Source organism: Zalophus californianus, chromosome 1 (assembly GCF_009762305.2).
Source record: "Zalophus californianus isolate mZalCal1 chromosome 1, mZalCal1.pri.v2, whole genome shotgun sequence".
In the NCBI taxonomy this organism is placed as follows: Eukaryota; Metazoa; Chordata; class Mammalia; order Carnivora; family Otariidae; genus Zalophus; species Zalophus californianus.
Genome location: NC_045595.1, coordinates 87,225,508 through 87,240,691, shown reverse-complemented (window position 1 = coordinate 87,240,691; position 15,184 = coordinate 87,225,508). Strand labels below are relative to the sequence as shown.

General features: G+C 42.1%; 1 protein-coding gene across 1 annotated transcript in view; it reads right to left on the bottom strand.

The window, feature by feature from the left end:
* The window catches only part of COL6A6 (collagen type VI alpha 6 chain), a 130,812-nt gene that overhangs the window by 89,656 nt on the left and 25,972 nt on the right, over positions 1–15,184 (bottom strand). The window contains exons 3-8 of the mRNA XM_035727836.1: positions 14,168–14,764; positions 12,267–12,887; positions 10,610–11,170; positions 9,274–9,831; positions 6,295–6,870; positions 3,678–4,247 (exon numbers count right to left, since the gene is read on the bottom strand). Coding sequence (XP_035583729.1) covers positions 3,678–4,247; positions 6,295–6,870; positions 9,274–9,831; positions 10,610–11,170; positions 12,267–12,887; positions 14,168–14,764 — 3,483 coding nt within the window. The remainder of the gene's footprint in view (positions 1–3,677; positions 4,248–6,294; positions 6,871–9,273; positions 9,832–10,609; positions 11,171–12,266; positions 12,888–14,167; positions 14,765–15,184) is intronic.

The window sequence follows — 15,184 nt, the reverse complement described above, 5'->3', positions numbered from 1 at the left end:
TTGGGATAAGAGAGAAATTTGGGGCTTTTGAAAGAAGGGGTATCTTAGATGAAAAAAAGAATGATCTAGAAAATAGGTAGTGTAAGAGACCCAGTTTATGTATTTCCCAGATTTGCTACCTCCTCCCCACCCAATCCAGGACTTGGACATTTACCCACTGGATAGCCTCAGCTGCCACCATCATCTGGTCTCCCAAAAGTGTGCAGGGGATGGAAACCAGGCTTTGTCATGGCCTCCATCATCCTCAGGGCAGGAGGGTCAGGATGACTCTGGTTCCCATGTCCAAACCAACTGAATTCATGGGAACTCTGGCTCCTTCTACCACTTCCAGTCACAGATATAATCCACTGTGGGTCCCATGTCTGGTTTCCCCAAAGCACAGATAACACAACCCAGTAGGGTAGGAGAATTAACTCTCCATGAGGGTAAACTCTGATCGATGAGAGGCAGTAGCTGGGAGGAAACTGGCAGACAGATCCTCTTCTTTATTCTCACTGATGGGCCCATCTATGTGTTGGTTCCACACACTTCCTTGGTGATATTCTACATGAATGATGCACCAATTTTGCTTTCTTAAGAACCTGTAGCACGCTTAGTAATATACCATCTTGTATTTATTTTTTTCTCCTTTCCTGTATCACTTCCCTTACACTCACTCTTGCTTCCCTGTGATTGCACTCTCAAAGTATTAGCATCTAAAGTATTAGCATATAAACTTTGCTTTGAGGTCCGTTTTCTAAAGAACCCAATTAAGACAGAAACCTAAGAGATCCTTGTCAAGGAAAGTTGGCAATGACCATCTATTTTTGTCCTTACATTTCTCACATTCCTTGAATCAAATCCTGAATAAAATCCTCCCCCAGACTAGCTTCTCACTTAACTCTCCTTTTTGATGTATCTATCCATGATGATGCAAATGATAAGAGATAAGAAAAGATATTGATTCTTTTGCTACCTAATCATGGCTCAATGAAAAAGGTAGCATTTCTATATCCTGAACACTGCCTGATAATCTCTAGGTGATCAGAATAGCCAGGTTCAAAGAAAAATCAGGAAAATAAACATGAATGAAGGTAAGAAAACAGACTTTGGAGTTTAGTTGCCTAAGAGAATTTGTTGTCTGCTAAGACATTCAATTCGAATATAGCTCTGAACTGTTGCAAAAAATATTAACGTTCCTAAACCAAGGAATTCTTGGTAAGTTGTCCTTCTGTGAACTAACCCCATGACTCCATGTATTTGTATATTTATAAGATCATTACAAGATACTTCTCCAAAGTTATACCTATTTTAATAAGAAGCAAAGCTAGATGCTTAGGCTCTAAGTCTGATTTGCTTTGAGTCATACCAAACTGTTGTTGAATTTCTTGGACTCGGGGTGGGGGTTGTAGTTTAAGAAGAACTGGTATTCTCTAGTATATCTGCACATGCCTTTGGAGCTTTCTCACTGTTCATTCCAGCCTCTTCAGTCCTCAGCCCGCAGCTTGGCTACAAAAGTCTCACATTCTTGTTTGCTGCAGTAATGACTTCAAGTTTATCTTAATATAGAGGACTTTTATTTATTTATTTTTACATTCATGACTATTTCCTTTAAAGATAACTTACTACGTGGGAGTGCATACTCCTGGTTTTCACTTTCCACATGGTTTTCTTTCACTCTCTCTAGAAGAGAGCTATTTCATTTGAAATAGGAAATTAATGTGGAAGTTTTGGCTGAGGTCACCAGACATTCCAAAGTATGAGGATATCATGAAGCAGGATTTACGAAGACAGTAGTCCCTAATCAATGACGGGACTCTTAACCTTTAGCTGTACACCAGGTCTTATAAAGGGTTTGAGCTTAGAGTTTAGAAGAGCATTTTGGGGGAGAGAACTGTTGATGTGTTGGGAGGTGTCTCACTACCTGCACACAAACACACACATAGAAGGAAAGGAGGTAATTTCCTCTAAGTCAGGTAAGAGGAGGTCTAAGAGAGAACTCAGAGATGAGACAAGCCTAGAAATTCTAAGGAATGAACCACAAGAATGACACACTGCTCTCTCTGCAAAGGAGAGGTGACCACATTGAAGGCCTGTAACTTCTAGTATTTACTGGGGCAACTGATATGTAATTGTTTCCCATGGAGTTGATATGTCCACATGTAAGAAGGAGCTGTTGTGGACTCCTTTGATCTCCTATCTAAGGCGGCTAACTGGAGGACCAAAGAGATGGCAGCAGAATAAAGCTGAAGGCATCACCAGATGCCCAGAGGCTGAGGAAGGCATAAGGGAACATCTGGAATTGAGACATGTTTACCTTTCTCAAAGGAACTATGGTTGAGAGATCCCCTGCCAAATATGGAGGGCAGGAGGGAAAGTCTTTGGAAGACCCATGAATGGATCCAGATTTAGATATGGGCTATTGTCACAGAAAACCAATTCTTGCCAAGCATCACCAAGTAGGAAATTTTCTGTACTTCTTTAGCTCTTCTCCCTTCCCCAACCCGTTCTGGAACCATGGCTAGCAGCAAGAGGGCAGGGCCTAGGAGAAGGGGGTAGAAGTGAAAGGTGGGCAACAATGGGTAAAATGCCAACCACGTGTGACCTCCTCTGTCATGGCCAGTGAGCAGCCTGTGGGAGGCTGGGAAAGTGGAGTAACCTTGAATGAAGTTTTTAGTTTTAACAGTTACCTTTTGATAGACATATTAATCACCAAGAAAATGTTCACTTATTTCCTGAAAGTGACTAGGGGCAAAGGAAGAGCTGGCCCCCATGAATAAATTTAATGGATCAGTGGTAGACAAAAATGAAGTGACTTTACATTGAGTAAGCATGACACCTGGGATGTAATTATAAAGTTTAAATGCACATTTTCTCATTTAATCTTGACAATGATCTTTGAACTAGGTGCTGCTATTGCTCACATTTTATAGATGAGAAAATTAAACAGAAAAGTTAAGCAACTTGTCCAAGAAAAAAATGGCCATTGAAGGATTGGTAGCCAGGCTCTCTGTCTCCAGAGCTGCCTCCTAGCAACCAGATAGCTTTCCTTGTCCTGGTGAAAATCTAGAGTTTCTGTTTACCATAGATAGTTACACAGACCCACAGCCAACCCACTGGGCACATCTACAAAAATAGAAAAAAAAATCATCCTTCTTTCAAGATCTTTCCTTCCATCTGTTGGAAAATGTCAAAATAGACTAACTTTTAAGAAGGTATTTACTAACTTCTGCAGTAAAAAGTTTTCATAATAAAGATCTAAATCTTCAAGGCTCTTCGTCCTTTATACACCTGTACCACAGCATTTGGAAGCCTGAAGGCCCTATTGCCAGGCAACCAACACCTGTCAAATAGTTTACTTCTTTGAGACAGGGTCTCCAACCTATGAAACCAGTGAGATTGTAAACAATGGCCTTTTCCTCATGCCACAGCATTCCTATTTGCAAAGTGGGCATGGGCTCTGGGGCAGGGGGTGTGGAGGATGGGGGGTGGTGTATGAGACAAAAGGCTCTCAGATGTCCTGTTTTTCAATCCACAAATCACAAAGAAATACCTGATGACTGTGAAAAGTTCAATCTGAAATCTAGAGGCACAAATCTAAATTCTCCTACCAGCCCCTGGGGATGTAAACAGAGATTGAGGAGAGTGTCAGCAAAGACAGGGAAGGAAAAAATATGAAGGACACATTAAATACTTACTGCTCTCACCCCCCGAGGTACAGATGTTGCGAACTATCCTTTTTTTGACCTTTGTCAGTTCATCAAAGTTATGAACCGTTAGTTTTTTATCGGCAGTCCCGGTGATCTGAATGAGCTGCTGATCATCCACGTCCCCAATGCCCACAGAGTAAATGTCAATACCTTTGTGTCTCAAGTCTTCAGCAGCTTGGGCCACCTCATCTTGGGACTGGCCATCTGTGAGGACCAGCAACACCTGCGGGGTACCTGCATTTATCCGGCTGCCCATGTCTGGCTGGAAGTAATGCCTCACATGCCGGAGTGCAGCGCCAATGTGTGTGTATCCAAAGATCTGCTGGATGTTTTCAATCTGAAATGATATCTCCTTTTTGCCTATGAAAGTACCCAGTGGAAATTCTGGCCGATAGGTATGGCTAAACTGGGCAGCACCTATACGTACTCTGTTGACACTGACATCAAAGTCTTGCACAACAGATGCAAGGAATTCCTTCATCTTCTTGAAGTCATCTGGATGAATGCTATTTGAACCATCCATGAGGAAAACAAGATCTACTTTTTCAATTTCACAATCTACAAAGAAGAGGAAAGGGAATAACAACAACAAAAATCAGGTTATTTTTTCTTTAACCTGGCCAGTGCAGATTATGTGTTTGTAGCTATATAGAAATGTTATTTCTGAAGACGGTTTCTTATCATATGCCATCCAGTGGTCACATTAATTGAGAGGAAATAAAAACAATCCATTCATAAAGGCACAAACAACTCACACATCCCTTTAGGTCTCTCTTGGGATTTCCATTTGGTCTTTTTTTTTAAATTTTTTAAATTTTATTTTATTATGTTAGTCACCATACATTACATGTTCCATGATTCCTTGTTTGCGTATAACACCCAGTGCTCCATTCAATACATGCCCTCCTTAATACCCATCCCCAGGCTAACCCGACCCCCCACCCCCTCCCCTCTAGAACCCTCAGTTTGTTTCTCAGAGTCCATCGTCTCTCATGGTTCATTTGGCCTTACACCATTTTCTTTTCAAAGATGCCAGAGAAATGGGGGTGGTGCCACAGAAAACTCATTCTTACCTGCAGTGTAGCCTTAACCCCTTCCAGAAAGCCCAGGGACGGTAGTAGCACAGCAAGAGAAAACAAAATAGCACACAGCCACTTAGGGACTCAAACAAAAAGACAGATGGTCTGTATGATTCACTTGGCCTCAATGGCTAGTTAAGCCAAGCAATACTTTTCTGATTATTATCAGGGCGAACTGAGGTTTTAAAATCATGCCTTCCAGCCTATATCGTGTCTGTTTTCCTCTCATTCAGTTCCCTTGCTGGTGCATATAGGCAAAAATAGGTACTTGAGAAAAATATTTTTGGGCAATGCAATATAGTTTAGAGATGCTTCCTTTGTATTAATACAACAAATACAAAACAAAAAGAACAGGAAAAACCACTGCCAATGAATGAGTTATGCTTGGCACATGCTCATGTGTGTTCTGGTAAACATTATCATTTCCTTGAATTCCCCCAGAGATCTCACCATTGACTTAACTTAATTAATTCTTGTTAGCCTAAGATTAAAGGTATCAGAGATTCCCGCAGTCAAGATAAGCAAGGAAGAGATAAAGAGAAATATGGTAAATAGATCATTTAGGAACTAGTTAACTCATTGAATTCCTGTTTCAGTTTCATATAAGGGAAATAAAGCACTTTTTTTTTTTTTCTAACACACCCAAGCGAGAACTTTCAATACAGAAAATCAAGGTCAACTTCTGCAGCAGGCTTAAAAGGACATATTGAATTTTAGGCACAGGCCAACAGAAGCTAAGATTTGTCCCAGTTTTCAGTGAGACCCAAACAGATTTCATTAGTTTTATGAAAGAAAAAGGTAGGAGCTGTCTTCTAAGGAGGCAAGACATATGAAAGCCAGAAAAGTTAAATAATTTTTATAAGGAACTATACCCAAGATGTTGGAATCCTGGATTAATAGCAATTCATCTAATAATACTTAGTTATTTTAGTAAAACACACCTAAATAAAAAATACTAAGGAATTTAAAAAAAAATTTTATTTAAAGTCAATCAGAGAAAGACATGTATCATATGACCTCACTGATATGAGGAATTCTTAATCTCAGGAAACAAACTGAGGGTTGCTGGAGTGGTGGGGGGTGGGAGGGATGGGGTGGCTGGGTGATAGACATTGGGGAGGGTATGTGCTATGGTGAGCGCTGTGAATTGTGCAAGACTGTTGAATCACAGATCTGTACTTCTGAAACAAATAATGCAATATATGTTAAGAAAAAAAAAGAAGAAGAAGATAGCAGGAGGGGAAGAATGAAGGGGAGTAAGTCGGAGGGGGAGACGAACCATGAGAGACAATGGACTCTGAAAAACAAACTGAGGGTTCTAGAGGGGAGGGGGGTGGGGGGATGGGTTAGCCTGGTGATGGGTATTAAAGAGGGCACGTTCTGCGTGGAGCACTGGGTGTTATGCACAAACAATGAATCATGGAACACTACATCAAAAACTAATGATGTAATGTATGGTGATTAACCTAACAATAAAAAAATTAAAAAAAACCAAAATAAAGAAAAATTTAATTGACAAATCTTACCTACTTTTGAAGAGTTACATACACTGGCTGACACATCTGAAAATATCCCCTTCAGGCCTCCAAACGTCTCCACAAAGAAGTACTTGTCACTTGATCCTGCCATGGCTAGCAGCTCCACGGGATTAGCACCAGCAATCCCCACAGCCAGGACAAGAATGCCTTTGTCCCTCAAGGCCTTGGCTGTGGCATTGAGCTTATCAGCATCATGGGATTCCCCATCGGTGATCACAATGAGGACTTGGGGGACCCCTTTTTGCAGACGGCTACCTCGGGCTTCACTGAACATGTGGTCTGAGAAGCCTAAGGCCTCGGCAGTGTAAGTATTGCCCCCCATGGGCTGGTCCTTCTGGAGCACCGAAATCACCTCCCATTTTGTGCCAAGGTCACCCAGATAAAACAGCACCTCTGGGTCATCAGCATACTTCAGAGCCCCAAACCGGACCTGATTCTTGCCAACATCAGCTTTTTTCACCAAGTCAACCATAAAGTCTTTCATGATATTATATTCATCATGGTCAATGCTTCCAGAGCTGTCAATTACAAACACAACATCCAAAACTTCAATCCTCTTGCATTCTAAAAGAGGAGGAAAAAGGAAAACCACATGAGATTAGCTTTGGACATCATGGGAGACTCTTCCTCCCACACCTGTTTTTTAATTACCAGGGTCTTGTCTGCATGGGATCAAGCTGTACATTAGAATGTCCATTCCCTGGGTAACAGACAATACACATACGTTTGTGCTGCCAGTATGTAGAAATAGTAAGGTAAGCTTTTAGGACAAGGCAGACATGAAGCCTACTGTAGGAGGTATGAGGGGGGCAATAGTCACAGGATCATAGGAATAAACACTTCAAATGCTTTGGACAAAAAGGAAAAAATAGAATTCTGCAGAAATTCTCCTGTATAAACAGTTTCTTCAACATGTGCTTTCATGTACACAAATTCTTTTTTTTTTTTTTTAAGCCCAGGGAGGAGATTTTATTCTTTTTTTTTATTTTTTTTTAATTTTTTTTAAAGATTTTATTTATTTATTTGAGAGAGAGAATGAGATAGAGAGAGAGAGCATGAGACGGGGGAGGGTCAGAGGGAGAAGCAGACTCCCCGCTGAGCAGGGAGCCTGATGTGGGACTCGATCCTGGGACTCCAGGATCATGACCTGAGCCGAAGGCAGTTGCTTAACCAACTGAGCCACCCAGGCGCCCCGAGGAGATTTTATTCTTAAGATAAACCTTCGGGAAATGACCACATGAAAATGAATTTGGCAACACTGTATATTTTTCCCACAGTTTTATGATAGCTAATTCTTCAAGGTTACATTTCCTCCCTTTTTAACTTTCCTGAACATTATCTATTTTCATTGTTGGGCCTCATCATAGAAATAAGCTCAATTCACACTTGGCCTAACTCAGTGGTCCTAGCATGACACACCTGTTAACTTTTCAAACTTTGGGTCAATGGCATGGAAAAGTAAAGCAGGAAAGACCCCACTAATACTTAATCCATGTGTGTGTAACATATTCTATCTAAAGGTGCAGAGTTCCAAATTCCAACTCATTCATTCTGGAGAAGTGGAATGTCAGTTGGTTAATGATTTAGTCCTTATGTAGCACAGTCTCTCTATAGGCCTTGGAAAGGTATGTTCCAAATATTAACTCACCAGTTCTGGAGAAATGGAATGGCAACAGAGTAGCCATCTTCCCTAAAGGCTCATCCTATTTCCTTCCTCTGCCAGCCACCTGCTTGCTATGTGGCAGGGCTGTTGAAAACTCTAGAGCCAATGTAACTACCCCACTGACTAGAGGCCAGGTTGTACATAGCCATAAACCAAATTCTCAAGAAAGGCTGGTTCTAAAAAAGAAGACACTACATCTCTCTGGCTTTTGGCTACCCTGAGGAGCCTCCCTGGATTACCCAACGGACTGGGCGGGGGAGGTAGATTTCTCAGTGTTGGCACACTTTGAAGAGTTCAGATTCGTTCTGCGTAGAATTATCAGGAAATACAACCCAGGTATATTTTTCACAGAGCACAGGCTACCCACAATCACCAAACCTTCCAGTGGAAATTGAACAGAACTGTGATTTGAAAAACATGGTTCCTCTCTTTCCTCAAAACTCCGTTAAGATCCATCTCCTTCGTAGAGATTTTTCAAAATGCCTCTGTCATCAAGGCCCATGGATCATAGTGTAAATCAGTCCCTTACATTTGCTGAACTTGTTTTGTAACTTGTATGACTCTGCAGTTTCATGGAAGGAGGATGGGGACTATACTATTTACTTCCTTTGAGGCATCCATGGTTCAAGTTCCCATACTATACTCCTCTTTTAATATCACAGTGTTTTTACCAACATTATCTCAGTTTATAGAAGTATTGGTTTTCAAATATTGTAAAAACAAACAAACATCTACATTGGATGTTAGGTCAAAGGGGAGCCACCTTGCTCGGGAGGTTATGCTCTTGTATTGCTTGCCTCACATGGAGCCCAAGGACACAGGTTCTAGGAGGCTGGCCCCTTGCCTCCAGGTGGACAGACTCTGTGGTATAATTCATGCTCTAGAGTTCCCCATGGGATTGGGCTGAAGCTATACTCTAGCTGAGACCACCTCGTTGCTTACGTCCTACACGTGTCCCATCCTGCAATCCTTACTCCCCTTCTGAAAATGCCTCTTCAATAAATCACTTCCACAAGAACCCCTGACTCAGCTTCTGCTTCCAGGGAACCAGACCTAAGATATCGCCTTAAGGCTCTCTGCCTACAAAAGGGAAACAATCTAGGTGGACCAAAATTGTTCTATATTAATTCAACAGTTCTGTTGAGGAAAGGAGCATTTTTTAATATGTAGGTCAAAATCTACTAGGATGAACATTTCAATTAAGCAAAAAGTTTGCAATGTTCAAATAGTATTCTACTTAATTCCAGACATAATGGCTAACATGGATGTATGTTTGGATAATCCCACTAGTGCAGGACACCTACCTTCACGGGGGCTGCATATTCCAAAAACAAGATCATCTTCAATGTGCTGCAGAATATCAAAATTCTCAACATAAAAAACCATCTCTGGCCTCCCGCTGATTTCCTCGAGCTGGGTGACATTGGAACCAAACACCCCGACAGAGTAGATAATTATGCCTTCTTGTCGAAGTGCTACTGCTGGGTCCTTGACTATGTCCTGAGCTTCACCGTCAGTGATGAGGATGAGAAACCTTCTAACATTGGGCCGGGCCCCCTTGGCAGGGCTGAAGTACTGAGACACAAAGGTCAGGGCACTACCAGTCAAGGTGGTTTCTCCAATATGAGTCATCCGGTCTATTGCATCTGAAATCTCATTTTGGGACATATATCTGTTGAGCTGAAATTCCTCCTTATTGATGTCGCTGAACTGGACTACACCGATTTGTACCCGATCTGGCCCAATCTGAGATTTGCTCACCAGGTTTTTCATAAATGTTTTCATTTTGATGAAATTTTCAAGTCCTATACTGCCAGAACTGTCCACCAGAAACATGATGTCCGCTTTCATCTCTTTGCAGGCTGTATGGGAGAAGGCAAGAAGTTTACTCAAGGTGGCTTCGGGTAAAAAGATTAATGGTAAACAAGAAAATCCAAAACACAAATAATTCTATATTGAAGTTAAGTGTGAGCTTGGTAAGGATTGCTAGCAAGTAAATAAAGCACTGAAGGCAATAAAAACAAGACTACTCTGTTATTTGTTATTAATATATAATTCAGGACATCTTCAGCACTATTGACAATTTGGGCTGGATAATTTTTATTGTGGAGGGCAGTCCTACAGTATCCTATAATGCATGGACATTTAGCAGTATCCCGACCCCTACCTGTTAGATACCAGGAACACTCACTCAGTTATGACAACCAAAAATTTCTCTAGACATTGAAGATATCCCCCAAGGGGGCCAAAATCACCCCTGGTTGAAGACTACTGATAGAGTTCTAAAAGGTTTCATAAAAGTTTTATTAAAAAGCAATTTAAATAACCTGAGGTACTCCTTCAAAATCAGAAATCATTTGCAGTGTCTAATTATAAGTCTATCCTAGCAGGGATTTGTGGGAAGAGGCTAATCAATATTTACTAGGGAGAACTCCTTCAAACATCTTTCTTATGCTTCAGATATTAATTAGAACAACACTATAATGGGCTCCTAGTTTTGCTCTGGAGAACAAACACAGCTACACAAGTCAACAAACCTTGACCTGGAAATTTATGCTGTTTCTCTAAATAAGGGATATCATACCGCAGGGAGGTAACTTATGAGCTGAAGTCAAAAGGTAAAACCACCATGTCCCCTACCTTCTTCAGCACAGATTTCTTGAACAACTTGGTTTCTTATGTCTTTCAAAGCATCGAAGTCATGCACGTAGTATACCCTCTTCTCCTCGCCTGCAATTTCTCGCAGTTGTGTTTGGTTGGCCTCCTTGACCCCAATGGCATAGACACGAATGAGTTCTTCTCTCAGTCTGTTAGCAGGCTCCAAGATGCTATCCTTGGACATGCCATTCGTCAGGACAACAAGATGACAAGGCACTCGGTTTCCTCGCTGCTTCTTTGCTTTTTGCAAAAGCCCTAGTGTGAAATTCAGGGCTGCCCCCATGTTTGTGTTCCCACCCATCTGCCGGATGTTCTCAATGGCCTTTCCCAAGTCGTGCTTGTTAGTGTATTTATTGATCTCAAATTCCAAGTCCCAGCTGTCAGCGTACTGGACAGCCCCAACCCGCACCTTTTGGGGAGCGATGTTGAACATCCCTACCACCTCTGACAGGAAGGTCTTCATTTCGTGGAAGTCTGTGGCCTGGGTGCTTCCAGAGCCATCAATGAGCAGATAAATGTCTGCTTCTTCAGTATCCACACAACCTAAAATGGAACCAGAAAGTTGGCTGTGGCCCTGAGGCAAGTGTGAAGAAGGAATGGGAAGAGATGGGAAGTAGAACAGTGCAAGTGTCTTCAGACAGAAAAATGGAAAATAGCTTCCAGGCGTAAAAGATACTCTGCTAGCCTAATGTAGGGAAATCTTAGCATCACGTGGGCCAAATGAATTGCTTCTGACAGTTTAAGACTATTTGGATAGTTCTCGGTCATGAATCAGAGCAAATCTGGATACAATAAAAGATTAGAAAGAAAACTTGAAGATGATTTTTACAAGTTACTTTCCTCATTAGTGAATAACTGCTTAGCAAACAGGCAAGCGGTATGCTGGGAAACAGAAGGTATTTAATGGCATATTGTGGACAGAGGAGCTTTCTTTTTTGAAAACTTGAACAAACTACTCCTCATCTACTCCTAGCCAATTCACAAACCTAGGGGTATCGTCAATGGCCTTATTTGCGTAGAACAAGGACACTTTTATAGTAAACATGCTAGAAATTTTTGTTGATGAATGTATACATATATACACACACATAAATTATATAGTACGCATGTGTATATGTGAAATATTTAAAATGCATCACTGTCCGTCTCTCCAAACTCACAAATAGCAGAATAGCATTTCACAACAAATCACTCAGTCCTCAAACCAAATCATGCTTCCGGTTTCTTCTCCAAGTTGGAATTTGAGGATAGTGGGAGAAAAGGAGGGAAAAGTTCAAAAAGAAAAAAAGTAAAGGCAAGAGCAGGGGAACACAAGAGGCAAAGGAGAAAAAGGAAAAAGTAAAAGGCAGAAAAATAACAAAGGATGGTGCTCTGGGGTGTTTAGAAGTCATGAAGAATCCTGGTAAAGCTGCACAAAAGAGCAAGTAAAAAGGGAAATCCCTCCTCCCCATTCCAGCACCTCAATGGCTTTCATTCTCCCCCAGTTTACACTTCCTATGAGCAAGCAAAGGTAGGGAATCAGGAACTTATTCTCCCTACCCACAGCATCCCCTGCCAACCCCTTCTCTACGTAGGATACCTGAGAGACAGGAGACAAGAAAAGGCTCTGAATCATTCTTCTCTCAGCTAAGGACTTTACCGGATTTGAGAGTTTCAGTGCGCTCTGAAAAAACAGAGACTGTGTGTGTTATCTGGTTCCGCAGCTTCTTCAGAAACGTCTGGTTGTGAGCGGCCAGGTCAGAGAAGGTTTTCAGTTTGGACACGTGCTGCTCGGCAGGGTGAGAGGCGATCTTTTCTAGCTGGCTGTCGCTGGCCCCCTCGATGCCCATGGTGAAAATGGTCACGCCCTCGCGCCGAAGGTTCACGGCTGCCTTGGTCACGTTATCCTCTGAGGGTCTGTGGGTCACCAGCACGGCAATCTGGGGCACCCCCTGATTCTTCCGACTGCCATTGCGTGCACTGAACACTTCCTTCCTGATCTTTCTGATGGCAGCTCCTGTGTAAGCCTTCCCAGCCTGGGGAGAGAGGTTCTGAATATTCTGGAGAACCTCTGACTTATTTACGCCCCTGCTGAGTGAATTTATCACTTTCGTCTCATTGCTGTAGGTCACGAGGCCAACCCTCATGCAGTTTTCCTTTATGTCAAGAGCAGATACACTCTCTTCCAGGAATTCCTTAAGATATTCAAAGTTCTCCTGGCTGTCATTGACAGACACATCCAGCAGGAACACCACATCTGCCACAGACGGGCCTTGGCAAACTGTATGGACAAGGAATGAACAAGCACAACTTTAGCTGGAGGTTTGGCATCTCTGCTCAGCATTACAAGGCACAGAGAACAACTACCAGAACCTGGTTACACACTTAAAGAAAGAAGGCCGTGCACAAAAGGATCATGAAGCTGAGATCACAAGGTCCTAGATTCAAATACTAGACCTTAGCTCAACTCCCAGCTTTAATTTCCTTATCTGTAAAAACAGTATTTATCTCATGAAATTGTGATGGGGATTACATGTGATAATGTGCTTAGCATGGGGCCAGGTACAGAAAAGTTGCTCAGTGAACAGCTGTTACTGTGATCATAATTAAAATGTCATTAAAATCAATAGGTAGAGTCCAAATATTCTTGTTATGGTAATGGACTAGCAATTGCACTTTCCATTATTTTATTTGGGAAAGAGGCTTATAAGAGGATTCATATTTTCCTAGAATAAATAAGAAAAGCATTCTCCATTATCAATTAGACAATTATACTGTCTCGTTCAAATGGATTTAACTGGCAATAATGTGAGTTTCCTACGTTACTTATTTATACTTGTACAGTTTGAGCAAATTGTTTTTTACTGGCTCTCTCCTGCCCCTCACCTGAATGATGTTCATAAACACCTGGCCATTCTTATTAATACAAGAGGACAGAGCCGGACAGCAAGTTGGAGGTGGAAGAGAACCCAGGGAAGCTGAGCAGCAGGAGGGAGGCAGTATGGGGCTGTAGCTCTGAGGGCCTGGGGAACCCAGGGGCCTGATCTACCCAATTTCAAATGGCAGCCTGGCCTGGGGCCAGGCCATGTCACCTCAAAGGATCCCTGCAAGCTTCTCTCTGTAGAAGCAGGAGTTTGGTCTACCTGAAGTTGTTTCTAGCCCTAACATTCCATGATTGCGTTATGTGGTTTCAGCAGGCAAGGATTTCTTTAGGAAAATTTACCTTTTAAATGAGCCAGGAATAAAACTACATAGCAACAAAAGCCCAGGGAGGCCAAAACCTCCGAGATAAGCTGGGTGTTAGGGAGGTGTCCCTGAATTTTAAGATGTGTCGATGACATGCAACATAAGTGAGACATAGAAAGTCAAGACTTGTGGGTTCACTGGATTTACAATGGCCACAATCATTGGGTCCCCTTGAACATATGAATATTTAACATCTGAAAATGCAGCCCGGCTTTTGGGGAAAGGGGTGTTCATAGTTTCAATCCTCTTCCCATACTGATTTTTCAAAAGCATTTAAATTTAATCATCATTCCTATACATGTGCCCTAAACCCACCTTCTACAAGAATATCATCAGCTGCTCCATCCCTGTACTGGGTGGCTTCCTTGATGATCTGTGTCATGTTTTGGGAAAATGTGCCAAGGTCCCTGACCGACCGGAGCTTGAAATGGAACTGAGCAGTGGCCATGGCCTTCAGCTCCTCCTCAGAAGCATCCTGCAGCCCCACAGAGACGATCCTCACCCCATCTCTCTGCAGGGCCTTGGAGGCCTCTTCCACGTCATCCTCAGACTCCGCGGAAGCCAGGACCACCAGAATTGGGGGAAACTGCTTCCTGTCCCTCCTGCTGGCCGGTGCAGAGAAGTAGGTCCTGTGAGCCTCCCGGAGAGCGTTGCCCATCCTCAGGGAGCCGCCAATGAAGCCGAAGTTCTTCCTGAGGTGGTTCAGCATGGGGTTCCTGCTCTTGAAGGTGCTCAGCTGGAACACACTGTGGAGCTGGTTGCTGTACTGGCCCAGGGCCACACGGTACTTGTGGGCCTCTATGGGCAGACTGCTGATCATTTTGTTGATGAACGCTTTCACAAAGGGGAAGGAGTTAGTTCCCAGGTGATCAGAGCTGTCCACCAGAAACACGACATCTGCATACTCAGGGCCTACAAACCCAGAAACACATAAACAAAGCAAAAATTTTAGAAATTTACTACCCCGTTGAATGCCAACCATTTGTAGAAAAACTTACTCTCCTTTATTTGTATGTTTAATACCTTCCCAATGAACTGAAAATAATAGCCTGAAATTAACATTCTCTCAAGAAAAGAAATCTCTGTTTCTTGGGCTGATTCCTTCCATACACCCTCTCGTTTGAACTCATCACAAATTAAGCATTACTTTTGTATGGAATTAATTAGAAATAGATAAATTTACAGAAGTAAAAAAAATCCTGGGTTTTTATACCTTTAGTGGCTGATTCACCCCCCCTTTTTTGCTTTTAGAATTTGATCTCCATTTATATCAATAAAAATTTTAATTGAGAATCACATTGCTTTGAATTTGTTAGAATGGAGAAATCTGAA